General features: G+C 42.9%; 3 protein-coding genes and 3 non-coding genes across 7 annotated transcripts; 3 read left to right on the plus strand and 3 right to left on the minus strand.

The window, feature by feature from the left end:
- The first annotated feature begins 1040 nt into the window (after positions 1–1040).
- On the plus strand, positions 1041–4460 carry LOC107278313 (uncharacterized). 2 transcript variants are annotated; one of them, XM_066312823.1, is made up of 4 exons: positions 1041–1488; positions 1587–3452; positions 3698–3787; positions 3879–4460. In XM_066312823.1, exons 1-2 carry the CDS (start codon positions 1179–1181, stop codon positions 1862–1864), a joined length of 588 nt encoding a protein of 195 aa, XP_066168920.1. In that variant the 5' UTR covers positions 1041–1178; the 3' UTR covers positions 1865–3452; positions 3698–3787; positions 3879–4460. The 2 variants fall into 2 exon arrangements, with proteins under 2 accessions (XP_066168920.1, XP_066168921.1); XM_066312824.1 differs by having other exon boundaries at positions 1590–3452.
- Positions 4383–6621, minus strand: LOC4343877 (uncharacterized). Its single transcript, XM_015790094.3, has 4 exons — positions 5852–6621; positions 5003–5098; positions 4839–4906; positions 4383–4685 (listed from the first exon to the last, which is right to left on the minus strand). Exons 1-4 carry the CDS (start codon positions 6494–6496, stop codon positions 4556–4558), a joined length of 939 nt encoding a protein of 312 aa, XP_015645580.1. The 5' UTR covers positions 6497–6621; the 3' UTR covers positions 4383–4555.
- A 6474-nt stretch (positions 6622–13095) lies between these two features.
- TRNAS-GCU (transfer RNA serine (anticodon GCU)) lies at positions 13096–13177 on the plus strand. The gene has a single exon. It is a non-coding gene; the product is annotated as a tRNA-Ser (tRNA).
- Positions 13178–14264: 1087 nt separating this feature from the next.
- TRNAS-GCU (transfer RNA serine (anticodon GCU)) lies at positions 14265–14346 on the minus strand. Its single transcript has one exon. It is a non-coding gene; the product is annotated as a tRNA-Ser (tRNA).
- A 956-nt stretch (positions 14347–15302) lies between these two features.
- TRNAS-GCU (transfer RNA serine (anticodon GCU)) lies at positions 15303–15384 on the plus strand. Its single transcript has one exon. It is a non-coding gene; the product is annotated as a tRNA-Ser (tRNA).
- Positions 15385–15768: 384 nt separating this feature from the next.
- Positions 15769–19456, minus strand: LOC4343883 (probable GTP diphosphokinase RSH3, chloroplastic). Its single transcript, XM_015789156.3, has 6 exons — positions 18917–19456; positions 18625–18810; positions 17297–17757; positions 16923–17081; positions 16489–16843; positions 15769–16381 (listed from the first exon to the last, which is right to left on the minus strand). The coding sequence occupies exons 1-6, from the start codon at positions 19286–19288 to the stop codon at positions 16139–16141; spliced, it is 1776 nt and encodes a 591-aa protein (XP_015644642.1). The 5' UTR covers positions 19289–19456; the 3' UTR covers positions 15769–16138.
- Between the last annotated feature and the right edge of the window lie 2762 nt (positions 19457–22218).

Consider the following 22218-nt stretch of genomic DNA (forward strand, 5'->3'; position numbering starts at 1 on the left):
AGAGCAAAAGCTTTGCTTCATACTCTATCATGTTCCATAATACTCGATGTTTTGGACAGGGTTAAATTCAAACTTTTATATCATTAACGAACAATAACATTAAAAGTACTTAGTTCAAAGTCAGTAAAACAACATTACAAAGTATTATAATAAAAGTAAAATATATTTATTTATTATAAATATTATAATAGAAAATTATAGTTAAATATGTATTTTGAAGATTATGTGGTTCAAATCTTAAAGAATTGTGAAACCGGAGAGAGTATGTATTACTCTAATTATATTAGAAGGAATAAGTACCGACCTCGCTACTTTAAATGCCTTCTCCATGGGAAATATCTGATCATGCTCTCCCCCACAATACAAGAACTTGCTGAAAGGTGAGACAGTCAGACAAAGACCATTTGATAAAGGTAAACTTGGGAAGTAAAGCACTCTTGTAATTATTCATCAGCTGCTAATCGCTATGGAATACCTGGGGAAATGGAGCGAGATGGAATTTGTCTTTGTCCCCCAGTGTTGTCCCCTTGATGATGAGCTCTTCTCTTCTATTTTGTCGGTGTAGAGATACTGCAACACAGTGTTACCTGTTACTGTTACTCATTCTTTTTGATAAATAAGTTACTGATACTAAAGTCAAGAAGCTGTAATCAAAGATAATGACTCTCAAGAACAATTAGTGCAGTTGATTACATGATTGTACTCATCACTGCCAGAAAATTTCCATGTAATATCCAAATGAGCTGAACAATGTGACAGGTTTTTCCATTAAAAAAAACAATGTAACAGCGGACGAGATAAATCTGTTCAACCGTCGGATCGAATTTGTTCGGTCGAGATAAATCTGTTGGGCTGCCTCTAGTAGGAGAACATCTCGGCCCAATATCATTTAGTTGGCAGTCAGACAAAAGGTAGAAGCCCATATTGGCCCATCAAATAAGGATGGTTGTAACCCCTAGAGCTTGGCCCGGCCCCCAATTTTGCGCGTGCGCAAGGCCCATGCGACCTCTTCAAAGTTCAAACTGATCGAGTTTTAAACTGTGACAAAATTTGATCGGATTTTGTCGGAATTCCGTTCGACACCGTGCGCATCCGCGGCGAAGTCCGTCAAACACTAAACCCTAGAAATCGCGGCGACGCGCGGCGGAGGTGAGCGATTCCATCGATCGATCGAGGCCATGTCCATGTTCCTCCGGGCCCTTGCTCCCCTCCTCACCCGGAGGTTCTCCGCACGCAGCGCGCAGGCGCAGCGATCGGCGGCGGCGGCGACGGCGGGGAGTAGTCCAGCACCACGCTCTCCCGTTTCCCCCAGATCTCAGATCAAAATTTTCTTCACTCGCGCGCAGCGGCTCACGCTCCCGTCCATCTCCGCGCAGAGGGATCTCGGCGTCGGCCGTGGCGCAGTGAAAGGTGTTCTTGCCTTGACGAGTTCGTTGGCTGGATTGCTGCTCGGATTCCTCTATTTCAAGCAAGATAGAGATGACTCAGGTATCTATCTATGCCTTGTTCTTGAAAGAAAGCGCCATTAGATTAGATTAGATTCGGTTCCTCGTCGTTGCTAGCTTCAATTTGTTTCCTACCTGTAGCAGCCGGGGAGGAGACCAGGAAGGAGGAGGAGGAGGTGACTGTTAATTGGAGGGACGTGATCGAGCCATCCGTCATGGCAAGGTTCACCAGGAAAGATGGCACATTTGCCTATCTTGACTACATCGATTACCTCAACTCCCAAATGAACCATGGGGGGAAACCACTCTATGACAAGAAGTGTTCCGACAAGGAGGAGGCCGTCGTCGATGATGCCGCCGAGGAGGACAATGTGGTGGATGAGGTGACCATGAAGGCAAAATTTGAGGACTGGGGATGAGCGAGCACGGCCGGAGATACAGAACCGAGGAGGAGAAGGCTCATCGGTATGAGAATTTCAAGAAGGTTGTCAAGGCCCTTGACAAGTTCAACGCCGAGCGCGGAACGCGAAGCTCTTTACTTGCCCCTTTAGCCCCTAACGAACTCGCGGACTACAGCCAAGAAGAGTTGGACGGACTGGGTACTCTGGCTGATGAATCACACTGGGAGGGGTATCTCGATCACGTCCACACTATGATTGCTCGGGGTAACGATATTCGCCATAATGAGAATGCCTGCGAGGCCGTGAAGAAGGTACTCAATGTCTATCCCTAATTATCTGCGCAAGTATTGTTGTTCATTCAGTATGGCCACTAGAAGGAGTATCAGATCTTGTTTAATTTGGAAGCCTGCAATCATATATTTATCTATAAGTTCGCATGATATATGCCGCTTTATAATTAGCGAATTGGCTTTTCGATTTCCAATTGATGAAAGTTGTTCTAGTTTGATATGATCTCTCCTGGCTAGTCGTAAGCCATTGCACAGCAGTCGTAGCAAAGTAGAAACTGCACCGTAGGAGCACTGTAGGCAATGTTATCTGCTCTTTTCTTCAGTCTAATTAGTTATCAGTTGCTCTATTAGCCATTTGGAACTGGCAGCTAACAATTCTTTCTTCGCACATATCTCTTTGTTTTTTTTCTAGCTGTCTTCCTAAAATTATTTGTGCAATCCTTTTTTTATACAAATATATAAGCACTGACTCTTTAGTTTCAAAAAGAGAAATACAAAGTAACTCCAGAAATGTGCATTGCAATACTGTGTGACACTATCTGTTCTTGTTAGTTATTATTTGTTGTTCTTGTTTAATATTAACTGCATATGATAAAAAGAAAAGCTGTATCATGCATGAACATTAAAACCCTGAGTGTTTAATGCTTTAGCATTAGCTTCAAGATGCATTTTTCAAGGAAACTGTGAGATGCATTAATTTTACCTCTGTGTAACTAGTACATATGAAAAATACTTTTGCTGTTTGGATTTTGCTTCACTCAGTCACTCTTTGTAGTACCATAGTCTAATCCTAAACCGAACTCGCTGAAGCTTAGCTCCAATGCAAGTGGTATAAGATAGGAGGATTTTTACAGTCCAACGGTACCTTGCGGTACCGATTATTGACCGTTGGATCGAGGCAGATCGAACGGCTGGCGTAGATCGGTACCGCGGGGTACCAGTTTTGTCCCCGAAGCGGTACCGAGTGATGATAATCGGTGGAAGGGCAGTATTGTAATTTCGCGTGCAATAGATGGGTCTGGATCGAGATCGAGCGGCTTGAACCCTAGCGAAGCTGGATGATTTTCGCCGCTGCCGCCGTGTTCCTCTTCCTCGCCACCACCGCCGTGTTCCTCTTCCGCCGCCGGACTTGTTCCTCTTCCGCCGCCGGACTTGTTTCCTCTCCCGCGCCGCCGCCGTTCCCTTTTTTCTCTCTCGCGCCGCCGCCAGACTTTATCCTCTCCCGCGCTGCCAGCGTTCCCTTGTTGCTCTGCGCCGCCGCCGGGAATGACAATGACTTGGACGCCGCCGCCGCCGGGAACGACGACTCGAAACAGGTACTCCCTCATCCACCCTTGCTCATCTTTTCTCTCCCGATCCTACCCATCCCGGATTCAACGGTTAGATGTGTCTTGGTACCGCGCGGTACCAGTACCGCCCGGTACAACCTGCTGGACGGTAGCAATCCTCATAAGATAGTGTGGATGAAGGCTTAGCTTCATGCATAAATCTTTCCAACAAGCTGCACCATATTTTTGGGGGGAACATAATGTAATTTTCATCATTCTTTGGATGAGAACAGAGGAGAAGGGAACTATTCTCAATGCGTGACAAAGCAATGCGTCAAGCCGAGTTGCAGACAAAAAGCAGCTAGTCAGAAAGAAAGAAAGAGGTGATGCTGACAAGCATTTTAATTGCACTTTTGTCTTCATTCCCTAATGATCACACTAATACGATTTTGCATCGTTTACATATCATGTCAGCAAAAGCATCGCGTCTCTTGACGCCGCCGCACCCGAGCAGAGCGTATTCGATCACCACCCGCGCCAAGAGCGCTTGTCGATCCGATCCGGTGCAGGACAACTTCTTCCATCATCCCGGCTGAGGATGCTTGCTTTGCTGAGCTAATTGCATGCAAGAGAGCAATTGAAACAGGCCAAGGAAGTCAGAGTGTTACCTAGGGACAGTCGGACAGACAGACAATCCAGATGTAGTGAGAATGCTTGAGGGGAGGGATCTCAACAGATCAGCTTATGGAGCCTTAGCACAAGATATCAAAGCGAAACTCCTCTTACTTCAGGAGGTAAAGGTTGGCTGGGTCCGACAAATCAGGCGTCGCATAAGTTAGCGCAGAATAGAATTTTTTTACCAGTGCTTGGTTTAATGTATGTAACCCCTCATTCTTAGAGGCGGCTTTTTTCCCCTTATTAAATCCAGGGAACTTCATTTTCCCCCCTTATTTTACTGTAGAAACTAGCAAGTGCAGAGGATTCAACCCAATTTTGTATATGAGAAGAAAAACAATGCATATACTCTATATCATATTTCCCACTTTTATCTCAAAAGGTACAAGTTTTACCCTGTGCCATAAGACAATGTACAACTTAGATCAAGTACTCTCCACAGATAGCCGCTCAAGAAGTTGGCATTGATATCCCCATCACAACGACGAATTTGGAGCTGGTAACAAGAAGTTCAGGAGGGCCTCATTGAACCGTTTCGGGTCCTCCTCCTGTGGCATATGGCCGGTGTTCTTTATGATTTCCAACCTAGCATTTGCACCAAGTTGCCTGCATTTGCGTTAATTCATCTTGTGTAAGTAACATTACAAGGTGCAACTTCAACATGTAATTCTACTGTTTTTTTTTTAAACAAAAAGAGGGCAAAAGTTTTGCTTCATATGTATTAATAATGCAATTATATTAGAAGGAATAAGTACTGACCTTGCTACTTCAAATGCCTTCTCTATGGGAAATATCTGATCATGCTCTCCCCATAATACAAGAACTTCCTGAAAGATTAGACAGACAGAGACATTTGATAAAGGTAAACTTGGCAAGTAAAGCACTTCTGTAATTATTTGTCAGCTGCTAAATGCTATGCATACCTGAGGAAGTGGAGTGAGCTGGAATTTTTCTTTGTCCCCCAGTGTTATCCCCTTGATCAGCTCTTTCTTTTCTTCTATTTTGTCGGTGTAGAGATACTGCAACAGTGTTAAATGTTACTATTTCTTATATTCTTTTAGAGAACAAGTTACTGGTACTAAAGTCAAGAGGCTGTCAGCAAAGATAATGACTCTCAGGAACAATTAATGAATAAGGCATTTTATCTTAAAAAAGTGAAAAAGGACGACGAGTTAATTTGAGAATCCAGCTCGGATAGGTTGGGGAAAGGTGACAGGTAGGCCTGTTGTTTGTTGAAATTCAGATAGGAAAACGCAGAGTTCATTCAGTCTCACCTTGATTGGAAGATTATTAGCCTGGCAAAGATGGCAATTACATTCACACAGTGTGAGTGCCTCTGTGCTTGTCAACTACACAAAAACAGTAGGATGTCTCTAACTGGAAAAGCTAGGCTGGATCGAACGGCGGTCTGAAACTCTGAATTGATTGGAAGAACGGCGAAACGGTTGGGAAATTGAGGGAGACATCTCCATCCAGGGATGATTGGTTGGTGAGTTGGTGACAGGTGAGTGACTGCTAGTGCTAGCTAGCTACGAAGGCGGTTGGGAATTCAGGGACCATATCTCTTTCGACGATTCAGTGATCAATCAGTTGTTGTATGATACTACAGTGCTACGTCACACTTCCATGAGGTGACATCACGGATCATCCAGATGATCCAAGAACTACTTGATCTCGATGTCAGATGGCATCATGGCAAGCACAAGAACTTGTTCGAGTTTGTTCAGCAAATGTAGGCAGCAATGTATGGTGGATTGGATTGGTGGTGTTACCTGGGCGAGGTCCCGGAGCACGAAGGCCGGGGTGAAGCTGAAGCGGCGGGGACGGTGGTAGGCGAGGCCGAGCAGCCGGCGCATCCGCTCCGGCGTGCGCGGGAGCATCACGTCCTCGACGCGCTCGGCGCCGCCACGGCGGAGCAGGGCGCGGTCGTCGGCGTCGGCCTTGAGCAGGTCGGAGCTCGCGATCACCACCCGCGCCACGGCCGCGGGGCCGAGCAGCCTCGCCACGTGGTACGCCACGAAGCCGCCGTAGCTGGTGCCCGCCACGGACACGCGCGCCGCCGCCGCCCCCACGACCGCGGCGACGAGCTTCGCCACCGCCTCGGCCTGGTGCGCCTCCGAGCGCGCGTCGGCGGCCGCTGTGCCGGAGCCGCCGAAGAAGAGGAGGTCAGGCACGACGAGGCGGAACCGGCGGGAGAGCGGGCCCACCTGCCGCCGCCACTGCCACGTCGCCGGTGGCCCGAAGCCGTGGAGGAGGACGAGCACGGGGAGCTCCTCGCTCGCCCCCGGCGGGAAGCGCCAGCATTGCACCGTCGTGGCGCCGCCGTCCAGCGGAACGGACGCCTGGACGAGGCCCGCCGCGGCGAAGCGGCGGCGGAAGTAGGCGTCGAGCAGCGGCGCGATCCCAAGCGACGGCATGGCGGCGAGAGGGTGGTGCAGTGCAGGGGCGCGGCGGCTTGTGATTGTCGCGTCGTTTTAAGAGGGGAGTTTGGTGTCTTACGGGCGCACGAGTCGTGTATTTGGATGCTACGTACGCATGTCGTCTACTTGAGAATCCAGTCGGGACGAATGTAGAGAAAATTAATTAGGCCTAACAGTGTAAAGTTAATTAGGGATAAACAGGGAGGAAAGTAAAAGAGTACTGCTATATGTATGAGATCCGAGTAATTTTACGGTTCTTGAGGAGGTACCATGAGGTATCACTTTTTCTATTGTAAATTTAATACCTTTTGATACCTGGGTACTATAAGGTACCAAATTTTATACTAAATTTTTGGTACCTCCTTAAGAACCGTAAAATTGCTCATGAGATCCAGTTGTACAACTCATGTACAACTAGAGACAAGCAATTATAGATCAATCAAATGATAGCATATTCATATACACTGCAGCCGTTTACAACCGTTGATCAAATTCAATCGTACGTGAGTCGGACAGTTGGGTCATATGCATAGCAATTTCCAAAGTTAAATAGCAAAAGATAGCCTTTTCATCAAGAAGATAGAACAAAACGGTTTTACGTGAAACTAGACATTAGACCTAATTTGTTTTGTCTGTTACACGGAAAACACGTGCACACTGCTATGTTTTCAAAACCGGTCAGTTTTAGCTGGTTTTCATACCGTGTTGACCGAAAGTTGTTGGTTTTTATCGGGTTTCTATAAACCGTTGATAAGCGGGTATAATTTCCGATACGAAAAGGTGAACCCTAGCCACAAGATGGTCCAAGATGCCACTAAGTTCCTAATAATGGCCACTGTCATAGGAAGAAGATTCTCCAAAGCAACAATTCCATGGGGACGCTCACGTCGCCGTTGCTTGTTTGGGAAATCGGACCAAGATTCTAATATGGAAACTTGTGTGGAGAAATGGGATGTCGTGACGACGCTCAAGATTGTTGCCGTCATCAAAGCTTGCAAGAATTTGACAAAGCTTTCGTCATTCCACAATCAAATCCTCACACACAACCACCCTATGTGCCAGACATAACCACCAATTCAAGAACACCACAAAGCTGAACCCGCAGCCCCATGGCCTCAAGCCTTACCAACACACCAAAGGCAGGCTAGCTAGATCCATGACACACGTGACAATGCTGCGCAGTCGATATCATGGCTCTACCGAGCTGCCACGACACCAGGCATAACTCGATGATGGTAGGCTTGAAGTAGTTCTAAAAAAAGAGGCTTGAAGTCCAATTACAAGTGATAAGATATCATTAAATCGCTCTTGTTCCTTTCAACTACGAGTGATAAATTGGTCCAATCTGTCAAACAGACAGAAGGATGAGCAAGAGAATGGGCAAGGTGTTTATTGGATACAAATATGAAAAAGAGGAGGGAAGGGATGGTGAGTGGTTCTTTAAAAAAATATAATTTATGAGTGGACGAGTTGTAAATTATTATGATATATAACTATTGAGTTGGACATGGTTTTGGATTGATCTGAGATTTTCATGCTAGAAAAATAATAGGGTAATATTGATTACATTATCGAAAAAGAATTTGAGGGTATACATTCCATCGAGTTATCTTAATCTATTTGAATGTGTATCCAAATGTGCTCACAAGGAGCACAATAAGACCAATAGAGTCTTTCATAAGGGACCGTGTAAGCTATAGATTGCTGACATCCCCAACTATCCATGAGAATATCATACCCAAGTATGAATTGTACGAGAAATCTAATTACTTAGATGTAGGAAAATGCAATATAAATATATTGGCATGTAAATATAGTGTGCCCTAGCAATTCTATGTGACAAGGTCATGTCACAACAATTCATCTACTATTAGCACATTTCCCTCTATCTCTCTCCATTTTTTCATACCTTTTCACCCTCGTGATCTACCTAGTTTTTCTTCGTATGTTTTCCATTTCATTATAATCTTTCCTACACAATGTCGACCCTGATCACTCTACTTTCAAGATATCTTTCTTTTCTAGTTGGTTGCTTGTACGCCACTACTCAACATTTCCTCATATTGGCTTCCTAGATTTTAGAATATCGTCTCTTTGGTTCGCTTGTCGAAATGCAACATTACTTGCATTAACCCTCCCCTATAATAGCACTTTCTCAGCCAAGTTTGTATGAATGCTCATCCAAACCACTCAAAATCATTCAATATCTAGACCAAATTGCATAAGTTGCTAAGATCACCTTTAACCTCATGTTTAGAACCTTCTTAAGTAACTAGACAAACTATGTATTGGTTATAACATGATGAACGCTCCATCCTAAACACAACACTAGTAGCCGGTTATTGACCAGTCTACACATCCTTACTTTGAAGTTATTAGTGCATTAACTCAACCCAAAAGGCAACACTTTTATTTTGAGTATTTTTGCTCACCTCAACACAGTTTTCATGAAACTTGTAGATTCTAATATTCAAATGGAACAACTGTGGTACTTCACAAAAAGACATGCGACTCATTACCAATAAATATTTTGCTTTTTTTTATTCAATATGTATTATGCTCATGTGATAATTAAATAAGATATGAAAACAAGCTAAAAAGCTCAGCAAGTTTTCATCATATGTAGATTTTAATGGAAACCAAAATCAACCCCCCAAGGGCATAGGGGACCATATATATGACTACTTATGATAACTATAGTAACCATGTAATACAATATTTAATTCAAACATAGACCCAATACCAAGACATGCATGTTTTGCATTAAAATCTTTACAACAATGTTTCAGGCTATGATGAGAATATTAAATTCTAAAATTAGGCACATGGTATGTTTAATAAAAGGCAATAAAAATGCAAGATTAAAAATTGTGCATGTTTCAAAAGAAAAGGAATGGTTCATCCATTGGACGATCATCTAAGAAAGTTCAGTTGAGCAATCTACTTTGTCTTTACCTGCAGCAACCAAAGTATTGAGTTGAGAAACCTTCTTAGAAGGCTTCTGTTTGTTACTGTCATTCTTCTCTTTGTCATAATTAGAATCAGGAGAGGCAACATTGTCACTGGAACAATCATCTTCAATTTCCTCAACTTGATCAAGTGTCGGTTCTACCCCACGGACAGATAGGTGGTCTTGGTTCAATAACATGTCCTGATAATGTGGATCTTGGATACAATTGGAATCAAGAGAGGCGACATTATCATTAGAACTATCATCTTTAATTTCCTCAACTTGATCAAGCATCGGCTCTACTTGATGAAAAGATAGATGGTTTTGGTTCAATGGCATAACCTGATAATGTGGAAAAGACACCGATCGAGAAGGATCTTGGACACAATTGAAATTAGGAGAGTCAACATTGTCATTAGAACCATCATCTTTAATTTCCTCAATTTGATCAAGCGTCAGCTCTACTTGATGAACAAATAGGTGGTTTTGGTTCAATGACATATCCTGATGATGTTGAAGAGACACTGATCCAGAAGAATCTTGGACATAATTGGAATGAGAAGAGTCAGCATTGTCATTGGAACCATCATCTTTGATTTTCTCAAGTTGATCATGTGCCGGCTCCACTCGATGAACAGATAGGTGGTTTTGGTTCAATAACATGTCTTGATAGTGTGGAAGAGAGATCGATCCAAAAAGATCTTGGTCATAATTGGAATTGGGAGAGGCAACATTAGCATTGGAACCATCATCATTATAATCATCTTCAGTTTCCTCAATTTGATGGGGTGTTGGCTCGACTCGAGGAACAAATATGTGTTTTTTGTTCAATAGCATATCCTCATAATGTGGAAGAGAGATTGATCCAGAAGGAACACAAGGCTTGGGTATTGGAATTTCATTGCATTTATGTGCTATATCAAGCATCTCCTGTCCAAAGTGAAGATATCCGTCATGTTACGACAATTTTTTCATGTGTATATGGACGTTATAGCAACCAATTAAATAATGATTGAACATAGGATCTTATAAAATTCCTTAAGAATAGACCCACAAAAAGCCCTTAATGGGCTGGCTTATTGGGAAAAAAACAACTTGTCTTAAGATGATTTTGTTGCATAATATAATAGAAATGTTAGGGTGGCTAGTTTAGGTCACTTTCTCGACCTTGTATAGGCCCAACCGAGCATTTCTACGTTGCAAAATAATTCAATTTGAACAAGAATAGATAAGAGACTTCTAGGATTGACATGACAATGTATGGTTGGCTAAAAAACATCATATATAACCCCCAAAACATCATATCATATTTTTAGCTCTACTTATGAAGTTTATGAATTAAAAAAAAGATAAGTAATATAGAGTTATTTTTTCCTCTATAATTGACCGTGCCCCTTATTTTCCATTGTAAAAAATTGCCTCTCCTTTTGTTGCACTTATTTTCTAGCTTCACTTCCTTATTTTGCCCTCTCATATGCTATTTTATCTTTTTTTTACATTGATTGATGCCATCAAATTACCTATGCTTGTGATTGATCTTCTTCTTTTGCTACCAGAGCCACATTCAATGCTCCTTTTTTTTGCCACAAACATCAACCTCCTCCAACCCAAGTGTGATCCTATCTCCCACATCCTGCTGCCCAAAGATTCCGCCGCATACTTCTTCACCACCATAAAACCCATTCATCATATCCTCAGTTGGAACTATTACCTACTTCTTTGTATCCCGACCTCCTCTACCACATTCCAACCTCATCCTCCTCTCCATTGGGTCGCCTTATACACCATTTCCTCCTTAGACAATGCCATCGACTTGCTTATCCAATATTCACATGCCTATCACCACCTTGTAACTAACCTTAGAGGAACTAGCCTACGCTCTCAAAAGAAGAGCTTCCTAGTGAGTAAAGAAACATTAAAATTTAATAAAAGGGACCAACACGGTTTACAAAACCAACAAAAACTGCTTGATTTTCATGCAATTTTGAGGTTTTGAACTGGCTTGAGTTAACAAAACAGCTTTGTTAACCAGTCAAATAGAAAACCAAGTGAATTTCCAATTTTAAATGAAATATATCTGAATTTCATCATTTCTTTATCAATTTTTCACAAAAACCAAGAAAACTGCTAAAGAGCGGTTTCCAATTTGGTATTGCGGCTTTGTGAATTTTGGAGAGCACTCGACAATTAAGTAGGGTTAGAAGCTCAAGTATTTTAAAGAAAAAATCTTGTCAGCATTAATTTAGTTATATCATCTTCTTGCCAAAAAAGTATACCATCCACACCTATTAAAGCTCCTTTGAAACATTGGATTAAAAAACGGAGAATAGGAAAAGCACGAAATTTGATAGGAATGAAAGTATAAAGCACAGGAAAACAGACAGGAATAGTCATTTGATTTATAAACCACAAGAAAAAAATGCATGTATCAGAAGAGAGAAATAGACTCGAAGAAAATTTTCCAAGAGATATGAGATCTTGCTAATTTTTTTCAAAATCTATATGTAATAAGTCATTCCATAGGAATTTTATAGGATTTAAAAAGCTCCAATCCTTTATATCAAAGGGCCAAATAGGAGCAAAGTGAGCGTAGCTCAACTGGTTAGGTTCTTGTGGTGGAATCAGCCTACCCAGGTTCAAGTTCTAGACTTACATGTGCTTGCATTTATGATTAATTATTCTTTCATTGATAGGCAACATATCCATTGATAGCGAGACATCTTTGTGGTGACTTCATGAATCACAACACATGCCGGTTCAGTCTTTTAGGGGGTGTTCATAAGGATAGGTTTTGTGTTCATAGGGGTGAATGAGTGTCTGCTTTTGTAACATGTTTTTTTTTTCAAATGTTATGAAGTTTCTCAATAAATCCTTAGAATTAAAGGGGTCTTAGTCTACAAATGGCGTATCTGTATAACATACACTGATCCAAAGGCTAAAGGGTTAGTGAGCTGCCTTGATAGCACAAATCCCCTGATCCGAAGGCAAAAGGATTCCGTTTTTGCAGAAATTCACCTATTCCTAAGACTAAAAGGCTCCGATTTGGACACAAAACCGCAAGATCCAACCCCAAAAACCACGCAGTCCTGACGATTTCGCAACCGACGATGGAAAATTCGATGTCCTCCGCAGCAAACAACACCGGCGAAAAAAAATTCCACAAAAGCGAAGAGGGGCTTCGGGCTCAAATCAATTACCTCGCGGCTCGGCGGCGCGGCGGAGGACATGCCCCTGGCCTGGATGGCGAGGCGGACGTCGTCGGCCTGGAGCGACTCCCTCCCGGCGTGGCCGGCGTACGCCTTCGCCTCGCCGAGCACGTCGCCGGCGTAGCGGTGGGCGAAGAGCAGGAGCTTGTGCACGGCCGCCTCCTCGTAGTCCCCCTCCCGGAGCCCCAGCGAGTGGAGGATCTCCCGCACCACGCGCAGGTCCCGCGGCTCGTCGGCGGCGGCGGAGGCGGCCGCCACAGGGGGAGGAGGAGGAGGAGGTGGTGCCTGGTCGGCGCCGGTGTCCATTAGGTCAGGATCTAGAGTGACGGATCAAACTCCCGTCCCCTTGAGCGGGAGAGGTAAAAATGAAATTCGAGGCTCGGGTATATGCATGGTTGGATGGAAACAAGTAAAATTTGTTGCTTTCCGCATTCACAAGCGACGCTTTGGCCGAGTGGTTAAGGCGTGTGCCTGCTAAGTACATGGGGTTTCCCCGCGAGAGTTCGAATCTCTCAGGCGTCGTTAATTTTTGTTTTCTTTTTTTATTTTCTACTCTTTGTTTCTTCTTCTGTGAGAACCATATGAAGTGAGAAGTGCTAGAGATGCTTTAAAGGAAAATCTTAACCGTTTGATTTAAGTTCGTGGGAGTTACGATAAATGACTCTTTTATTTTCTACTCTTTGTTTCTTCTTCTGTGAGAACCATATGAAGTGAGAAGTGCTAGAGATGTTTTAAAGGAAAATCTTAACCGTTTGATTTAAGTTCGTGAGTTACGATAAATGACTCGCTGTTTTCGATACCAGCCGTTCCCAACTCCCCTCTCGTTTTTCGTGCGCACGCTTTTCAAACTACTAAATGTCGTGTGTTTTGCAAAAAAAATTATATACGAAAGTTGCTTAAAATATTACTCCCTCCATTCCATCGATCTACATATAGTTTTTTTTGAGGTTATTCCTAAATGATCTACACATTTGTGTTTATTTATTAGAGTCTATTCGTTATTTGTGCATTGGAGTAAATGGACATTGATGCATGCATTCCATGCACACAAGTATTTATAACACATATACAATACCTTGATTTATTATTGGCTAGGAAATATTGGGGATGGTGCATGCATTGAGTTTGTTGCTAGAGTAAATATAGTATGAGAGAGTTATTAGCTTTTCTTGGTCTTGGTATACCTATGAAATATGTAGATTAATTTGGAATGGATGGAGTATATTGATCAATTTTTTTAAAAAAAAAATAGCTAATACTTAATTAACCACGCGCTAATAAATCACTCCATTTTTCGTGCGTGGGTGATGATTCCCAACCCCCACCACCGAACACCGATCAATCATCTATTGGGGTCGGGAGCACTTCACAGAAATAGCAGACATCCCACAAGGATTGACAGTTTAATAGATGATCACAAAAAATCGTCACATTGACATCCCACAAGGATCAACAATTTAACAGATGATCACAAGTCAGTCTCACATCGACAGAGTAGACGTCTAGACGAGCATTAACCTCTGAAATCTCACCCCAAAAAAAATGCAAACAGGAAAAGGCTAACACAAAAATATAAACAGGAGAAAATAAAAAAAGGAAAAAAAATTAACGACGCCTGAGAGATTCGAACTCTCGCGGGGAGACCCCATGTACTTAGCAGGCACACGCCTTAACCACTCGGCCAAAGCGTCTTTTTTGCTTCTGTTCGCAAATTAGCTATAATTGTATCTTCTAAAACCACCTTAAAAACAATGGTACTCCACAGTCATGTAGCAGTTTTAATTGTTTGTTCTACGATTCATTGGCACATTTAATTTTGCAAACCATTTTTTAGTATTTAAGGTGACCTTAATATCCTAGAACTACAGAACATGCTCCAGAAGCGTCAATAGGCGACGATAACAGTTGAAGACAAAGCATTGCTTCTGCCATTTAAACCTATCGGTTTGGATTAACAATCATTCAGAGGCTGGGACGGAGATAATCGCAGCAAGGTGAGGAGGAAGAACCGCTAATGCCATGGAGACAGCCAAACAGGAGATGTCCGGAATGCAGAATAGTGGTTCGTACTTCGTGCGATCAAGAGGATTTGCTGAGTGAAAATCTGAAATGTGCCGTCCATTAACCACTCGAAGTCTACCCTCTGGACGAAGAACACACCAGCGTACTACACATTGCTGACAGTCTGGAGCACCAGCAGCAACCTCAAATGTAAGTGCCAAAAGCGCAAAGTCCAGCGATGAATTGTGCTCGCGTACCTGTTGCTCGCTTCATCTCTTCTTCTAGGTTCAGCTTTGTTGTCTCCATGATCTTTAGCCCTATTCTTCCTCCTCACCTTGCTGCGATTTCCCTAATCTCTATCCATCTCCGTCCTAACCTCTGAATCCAAACCAATGGGGTTTAATAAATGGGAGAAGCAAAGCAATGTCTTCAACTGTTATCGTCGCCTCCTCCTCCCCGCCTGACGCTCTTGGAGCATGTTCTGAGATCGTCAGATTAATGTCTTGAGAATCTGCCAAGTGCAAACCAATTGTAAAGCAAACAACCAGAATTGAGAATGCGTTAAGTGCTAATCCAGAGCTATTTAGTGAGTTAGTGTTTGTTTGAACATGCTATAGAAAGTATTGCTGTGCAAGCAAGCACACACGACGCTTTGGCCGAGTGGTTAAGGCGTGTGCCTGCTAAGTACATGGGGTTTCCCCGCGAGAGTTCGAATCTCTCAGGCGTCGTTTCACTTTTTTTTTTCTCCTTTATCCCTATCTATTTCTCCCTTTACTTATATTTTTTTTCTCCTTTCTCCCTATCTATTCTCCCTATACTTATTTTTCGTTTGTTCCATGTGACAGTAAGTGGTTAAACTCAGCTGCACTTCAAATCTAGGTTAGTAAGTAGTACTATGCTTTATCAGTCAGAGCAAGCAGAATAGCAGATGCAGGCAGGAAAGCCATATAATTTCATATATTTCAGTTGAGGAAACGTCACACATTGCACAGCCATAGAAGCTTACAATGATACACTTTTCGTTTGTTCCATGTGACAGTAAGTGGTTAAACTCAGCTGCACTTCAAATCTGGGTTAGTAAGTAGTATGCTATATCAGTCAGAGCAAGCAGATGCAGGCAGGAAACCCATATATTTTCATATATTTCAGTTGAAGAAACGTCACACATTGCACAGCCATAGAAGCTTACAATGATACACTGTCCCAAACAGGGATCATTTCTTGGACTAAAACTCCAGAAATGTTTCACGTATTGACACTCTACTCCTCTTTAGTTAACATATAAACAAACACAAATGTAAAAGATATGTCACACACGCGCGCGCATTTGGCACAGGGAAACGATTCCTTGATCTTTTTCAGATGATTCCCGAGTAGTGCTTCTATTTGTCAGTAAAGGGAAACCTAAACTTCCGACGATCTTGATGGGCTGTCAATCTGTCATGTATATATATGTACATAGTTTTTGGTATCCTAGAGTTGTCACGACTGCGAAACTGTGAGCCGGTGGTCATACATTTGGTGGAACTCCCTCGCATAACCTCCAGCTCCAGGATTGCATTGAGCCAAAGGGATCAGTTCGACCACGTCACCCATTTTAAGCTCTTGGTTCAAGTTGTGCACGACATGGCAGTTCAGTCTTAACCTCAACTGCATGTCATAGCTAGAAGTCCTCTTCAGTAGGTCCAGTACAGTTGAATTTTGAGGGAATTCTTGCACTGACATCTGAAAGCACCATTCAGAAATTAGTTTCCTTGCTCAACAACAATACCAGGTAGGCAACAGGTAAAAAAAAACATTGGAACATACAAATAATTTAAAAGGTTACCAACCTTTTCATTCTCCAGTAATATTACTAGGATTGGTCCACTGTGGTCACATCGTTTTGAATACGAAAAAGGACAGTCATCAGACTGAGAAGAACAACTGCATATTGCCCTTGGTGGAGCTCCATGTGTAAGAGAGGAAGGGTGATCTATGTGCAGAGTTTCGCACTGCCATGTAACAACCCATCTAACCCATTCCACCATTTCAGGAACAGATGAACAACAATTTCGAACAGCTTCCTTGTATCTCCAATGTGCAGCAATTCCAAATTCTGCCTGTAAATGCATGTCCCTCGTACGAATTTGGATCTCCAATGGCAGTGTTTCTTCACTGAGAACAACCGTGTGCAGGGATTGATACCTACAAGTTAGCAAGCATACAGTTATCACGGTGACTTACTCTTTTTTTTGCATAATAGTATTAGTTTTCAGAGTCTTACCCATTGGGTTTGGGGCTGTTGATGTAGTCTTTGAATTTGCCAGGAATTCTAGGCCACAAGTGATGGACAATCTCTAAAGTGGTGAAACAATCAGCTTTGTTATCGAGTATAACACGCACCCCATGTATATCATAGATTTCATCCATGTCCAGTTTCTTCCTATAATCAAGTAAATCCCATTAGCATATCCGTTGATATGTACATAAATGTCAGGATAGCAAGCATTCCTCAGGGTGTTCTGTTGAATTTTGTGCTTGACTTGGTCAAAATGGAGGTTAGTTTGTCTAACAACATAAATAATATAACTAAAATAAGTGCAATTATTTGATTCATTCTGGTCATGCCTACAAAAGGAGTATAATATACGAGATTACCTTGCCATCTTGCTGTAGATACTGTACATGCTCTTGTTCCTCCCTGATATAGTATGATAGCATAGTCCCCTCACTTGAAGGGCTTGTTCCAGTCGCCTTATTGCAGCTGCAATCATATCTTGGTTGTAGAACTCGAGAAGGTTGGATGACAGTTCCTCATATAGCTCAGGGTAAAGATACTTGAAGCACAGATTTTCAAGCTGTTCCTTCCAATTCAAGATCCCAAGCTGATTTGCCAACGGAGCAAATATCTCCAGCGTTTCCTTTGCAAAGCACTGTTGTTTGACCTTAGGCAAAGAATCCAACGTCCTCATGTTGTGTAGTCTGTCAGCAAGTTTGATGAGAACTGCTCTCGCATCCTCCATTGCAAGGAAAACCGTACGCAATTTGTCAGCTTCATCTACTCTGCTGGCTGTATCATTTCTACGAGCCAGTTTGCTCAAATGACTTAGATTTGAAACCTACAGAAAAGGCAGCAGAACTTAAATTGCAGCCAATTCGCAATGTTCTCAGACAACAGCCATGCTTACTAAACATATATAAGTGCCCCAAGAACTTGGTGTATTTGACTAAGTCTTAATAAAGCTTCCATTATCTAAAGAAAAAAGAAAAAAAAAGTGCCCCAAGTTACAACAAAATAGTAAAGCATCATACATTTAATAGCCCATCCACAAACAGGGAAAATGAAAAGAGCAGGCAACAAAAATCACCAAACTGTACCACGCTGATTGGATCTGATAACCAACCAGGAATCTGTTGAGATTCTACAATACTGAAGTACAAGTCAATACAAGCAGGTTCCCTCTGCTCAATATAATAAAGAGATGACGGAAACTCAGTACCCACCTCAGAAAGGCATAAAAAACTATAATCTAGAAGCCCCAATGAACAAAGTAACAATCAGAAAGTTCTATCGGTCGCTATCAATGATCTAGCAGTGGCCACTTCCTAGTCAGGAAATTGACAAGTCCAATAAATATCAAAAATGAAAGAAGAGGGGGCCCATACAAAGACTTATCATAGAAGTACAGCCGTTTGTCATCTAATCTTGCACTTCAGCTCAGATTATACTATGCTCAAACATAGGGAAATTTATGCAGATCATATGATGGTACAAAAATAGTTGAGCAAGGAATAAAATATCTGATCTGCTAATTACTAATGTTGTTGACATGCTGGAATCAATTTGGTACATTCAGTAAGTTTTGCAAGAGAAAATAGCTCCCAGCAAATAATTTTCTAGTGCATATGCTCATGTCATCCAAATAACAGTTAGTAGTAGCTAAGGAGATCGAATCATCGAGAGATCGAATCATCGAAATAATTACCCCCTTCACAAGGTCGGCGACACCAGCGCCAAATTGGACGGAGAGTGAGCCATAGCCGAGGCCTGCGTCGTCGACCGTGTCGTGCAGCAGCCCTGCGGCGACGACGGCGGGGCCGGCGCCGAGCTCCGCGAGCAGCGCCGCCGTCTCCACGCAGTGCTGCAGGTAAGGGTCACCGCTCGCGCGCATCTGAGGAAACCAAACGCCCCACCCCCACACACAAGCAGCCTCGGTCACTTCAACATGTCAGAAGCTAAAGAGCGAGAGGGAGGGAGGGTGGGATACGGTCGAACACCTGGCCGCGGTGAGCCGCCTCGGCGGCGTAGAAGGCCCTCCTCACGAGCTCGTCCCTGAATATCGCGTGCCTCGACTGCGCCCCGGCGAGAAGCACCGCCCCCGCCGCGGGAGGGGTGGCGTCCTCCACCACCTTCATCGCCACGGCGGCGGCGCGGGCTCGCCTCGCGGCCACGCGTTCCGCGGCGGGCCGCGCGAAGGACAGGGGCGACGACGGCGGGCTCCAGCGGGGGAGGAGGAGGAGCTGCTCCAGCGAGGCGGCGGCGGCGGCGTGGCCCTGCTGCCGCGGCGGGGCGGAGACGCGGGGCTGGCGGGGCCCGCCGCCGCCGCCGCATTTGACCACCGCGCAGGATATCGCCGTCGCCGGCGCCATCGCCTCCCCGCACGCGCGCGCGCGCGCGCGCGCAGGATCAGGGGGGAGCTGGGAGGGCAGGAATGGCGAATGGAGGAGGAGGAGGAGAGGGGAGAGGTGGTGGTGGTGGAGGCATGGGTGGGAAAGAGAGAGAGAAGAAATAGTCGAGGTGGTTCGGTTTCGCGCGTGGTGGTGCGGTTATGAATAGTAGCCTAGCCTAGCTGGGGGTTGTTTCGAGTGGCCATTTGCGTTTTACACCTGAAAAATATTTTAGCACTCTTTTTGCATTTACATCTCTATTAAGCGGGTGTTTAGATCCACCGGCAAAAGAAATTTTTCTCCGTCACATTGAACGTTTGAACATATTAAATATTGAAAAAAATTAATTATATAGTTTATGTATAAATTACGAGACGAATTTTTTAAACCTAATTGCGCCATGATCTGACAATATGGTGATATAGTAAATATTTGCTAATGATGGATTAATTAGGCTTAATAAATTTGTCTCGCAGTTTACATCTGGATTATGTAATTTGTTTTGTTTAATACTTTAAATGTGTGTCCATATATCTGATGTGACCTAGTAAAATTTTTTTACTGGTGGAACTAAACACAGACTAATTCATTAGGGCATGTTTAGATTAATGCAATTTCAAATCATACCATTTTTTGGGTAAAATTATCAAAGATGTATATATATTTAGTTTCTTGCCAAAGTTTGGTAAATACATAAAAAAATCATGCCAAAATTTTAGTTATATTGTTAACTTAAAAAAAATTGGTAAGGTTTATTTTGACTACAATCTGAACAGCTCCTTTTTTTTCTAATTATACGGATGACGCATACACATCTGATGTACATTCTTGATTACATGAAAGACACGTTCACACTAGTGTACATTCTTGATTACACGGAAGATGCATACACATCACTGTACATGCGCAGCACACTCGCACCTGTTTACACCTCGTATCACTAAACTTTTAGATTTGGAAAGTAAATATACTCATGCATTTGCATAGGTGTTAAGCCATTAGCTTCTCCAGCGCGGTGGCGGCGGCGGCGTGGCCATGCCCCTACGGCGAGGCAGAGACGCGGGGGTGGCAGGGCCCGCCGCCTCCGCCACATTTGACCACCGCGCAGGATATCACCTTCGCCGGCGCCATTGCCTCCCCGCACGCGCGCGCGTGCAGGATTAGGGGGAGCTGGGCGGGGAGGAATGGCGAATGGAGGAGGAGGAGGAGGAGAAGAGGGGAGAGGGGTGGTGGTGGTGGAGGAGGAGGGAGAGGCATGGGTGGGAAAGAGAGAGAGAGAGAAGAAATAGTCGAGGTGGTTTGGTTTCGCGCGTGGTGGTGAGGTTATGAATAGTAGGCTAGCCTAGCTTAGCTTAGCTGGGAGGTTGTTTCGAGTGGCCATTTGTGTTTTACACATGAAATATTTTAGTGCTGTTCTTTTTGCATTTACATAGGTGTTAATTCATTAGGGGCTGTTCAGATTGATACTATTTTAAATTATATTATTTTTGATAAAATTGTCAAAGGTGTGTATACATTTAGCTTCTTGCCAAAGTTTGGTAAATACATAAAAAAAATCCTGCCAAAATTTTGGTAACATTATCAACTTACCGAAAAATTGATAAGGGTTATTTTGGCTACAATCTGATTAAGCCCTAGTTTTTTTTTCTAATTATACGGATGACGCATACACATCTTACGTACATTCCTGATTACACTGAAGACACATTCACACCAGTGTACATTCTTGATTACATGGAAGATGCATACACATCCCTGTACACCCGCACCACACTCGTGCCTGTTTTACACCTCGTATTAGTAAACCTTTAGATTTGGAAAGTTAATATACTCATGCATTTGCATAGGTGTTAAGCCATTAGCTTCTTTTCTTTTAAAATGAAAACACATACTCGCTCGGTTATACATGTGTATCACACTTACATACCTATTGAAAACCTTATCCGTGCGTGCATAATATTCGTGGAGAACCAGGATTTAAACATGGTCAACTCCACCATCAATGTTAGTGTTTTCTCATCGGTTTGTTTCATATAATGGACATAAGTAATGAAATATATCCATGCAAATCCATTAGATGAAAGTATTTTTTTTCTAAGATGTGGTCAGTGCTTATAACCCATGATAGTATGGAACCTTGAGAATGTGACACTCCAAAGCACATGAAGGGCCCCTTTGATTTGTAGGAAAAATGTAGGAATTTTGGAGGATTTCAATCCTATGGAAAAAAATCCTATGAAGGCCTTTGAAACAAAGGATTGAATCCTATTCAATCCTTTAAGGGATTGAATCCTATTCAATCCTTTAAGGGCCCTTTTAAATCGTAGGATTGAGAAAACGTAGGAATAGGAAAAACGTAGGATTTTGATAGGAATGTAAGTGTAAAACATAGAATTGCAAAACGCAGGAAAAACACAGGAATGATCGTTTGATTGAACCGCAGGAAAAACACATGAATTGGATGAGAGAGATAGACTCAAAGGAAAGTTACCAAGAGGTTCTACCTCATGTTAAATTTCCTCCAAAACTTGCATGGGAAGAGGTATTCCATAGGAATTTTATAGGATTTTATAGGATCCATTCCTTTGATTCAAAGGGCTATATAGGAAAAATTCCTATAGGAATAAAATCCTCTAAAATTCCTATGAATTTCCTATGGAATGGGTAATCTTATGCATATTTTGGAGGAAAGTTAGCAAGAGGTCTAACCTCTTGGAACATTTCCTCTGAGTCTATCTCTCTCATCTGATTCCTGCGTTTTTCCTGTGGTCCAATCAAATGGTCATTCCTATGTTTTTCCTGTGTTTTGTAATCCTCTGTTATACAATTGCATTCCTGTCAGAATCCTGATTTTTTCCTATTCATCTATTTTTTTCATTCCTACGATTTAAAGGGGCCCGAAAATTGGACAT

This window comes from Oryza sativa, chromosome 7, assembly GCF_034140825.1.
Source record: "Oryza sativa Japonica Group chromosome 7, ASM3414082v1".
NCBI lineage: Eukaryota > Viridiplantae > Streptophyta > Magnoliopsida > Poales > Poaceae > Oryza > Oryza sativa.

What these genes read in the sequence shown, in the direction of transcription:
- LOC107278313 (XM_066312823.1), top strand. Translation starts at nt 1,179, where the DNA reads ATGTCCATGTTCCTCCGGGCCCTTGCTCCCCTCCTCACCCGGAGGTTC. An exon ending in GCAAGATAGAGATGACTCAG is followed by an intron (nt 1,489 to 1,586) that starts GTATCTATCTAT and finishes TCCTACCTGTAG; the next exon opens with CAGCCGGGGAGGAGACCAGG.
- LOC4343877 (XM_015790094.3), bottom strand. Translation starts at nt 6,496, where the DNA reads ATGCCGTCGCTTGGGATCGCGCCGCTGCTCGACGCCTACTTCCGCCGC. An exon ending in AGCTCACTCCACTTCCTCAG is followed by an intron (nt 4,907 to 5,002) that starts GTATGCATAGCA and finishes CTAATCTTTCAG; the next exon opens with GAAGTTCTTGTATTATGGGG. An exon ending in AAGGCATTTGAAGTAGCAAG is followed by an intron (nt 4,686 to 4,838) that starts GTCAGTACTTAT and finishes ACGCAAATGCAG; the next exon opens with GCAACTTGGTGCAAATGCTA.
- LOC4343883 (XM_015789156.3), bottom strand. Translation starts at nt 19,288, where the DNA reads ATGGCGCCGGCGACGGCGATATCCTGCGCGGTGGTCAAATGCGGCGGC. An exon ending in TCGCCGACCTTGTGAAGGGG is followed by an intron (nt 17,758 to 18,624) that starts GTAATTATTTCG and finishes CCTTTTCTGTAG; the next exon opens with GTTTCAAATCTAAGTCATTT. An exon ending in ATCTACAGCAAGATGGCAAG is followed by an intron (nt 17,082 to 17,296) that starts GTAATCTCGTAT and finishes ACTTGATTATAG; the next exon opens with GAAGAAACTGGACATGGATG.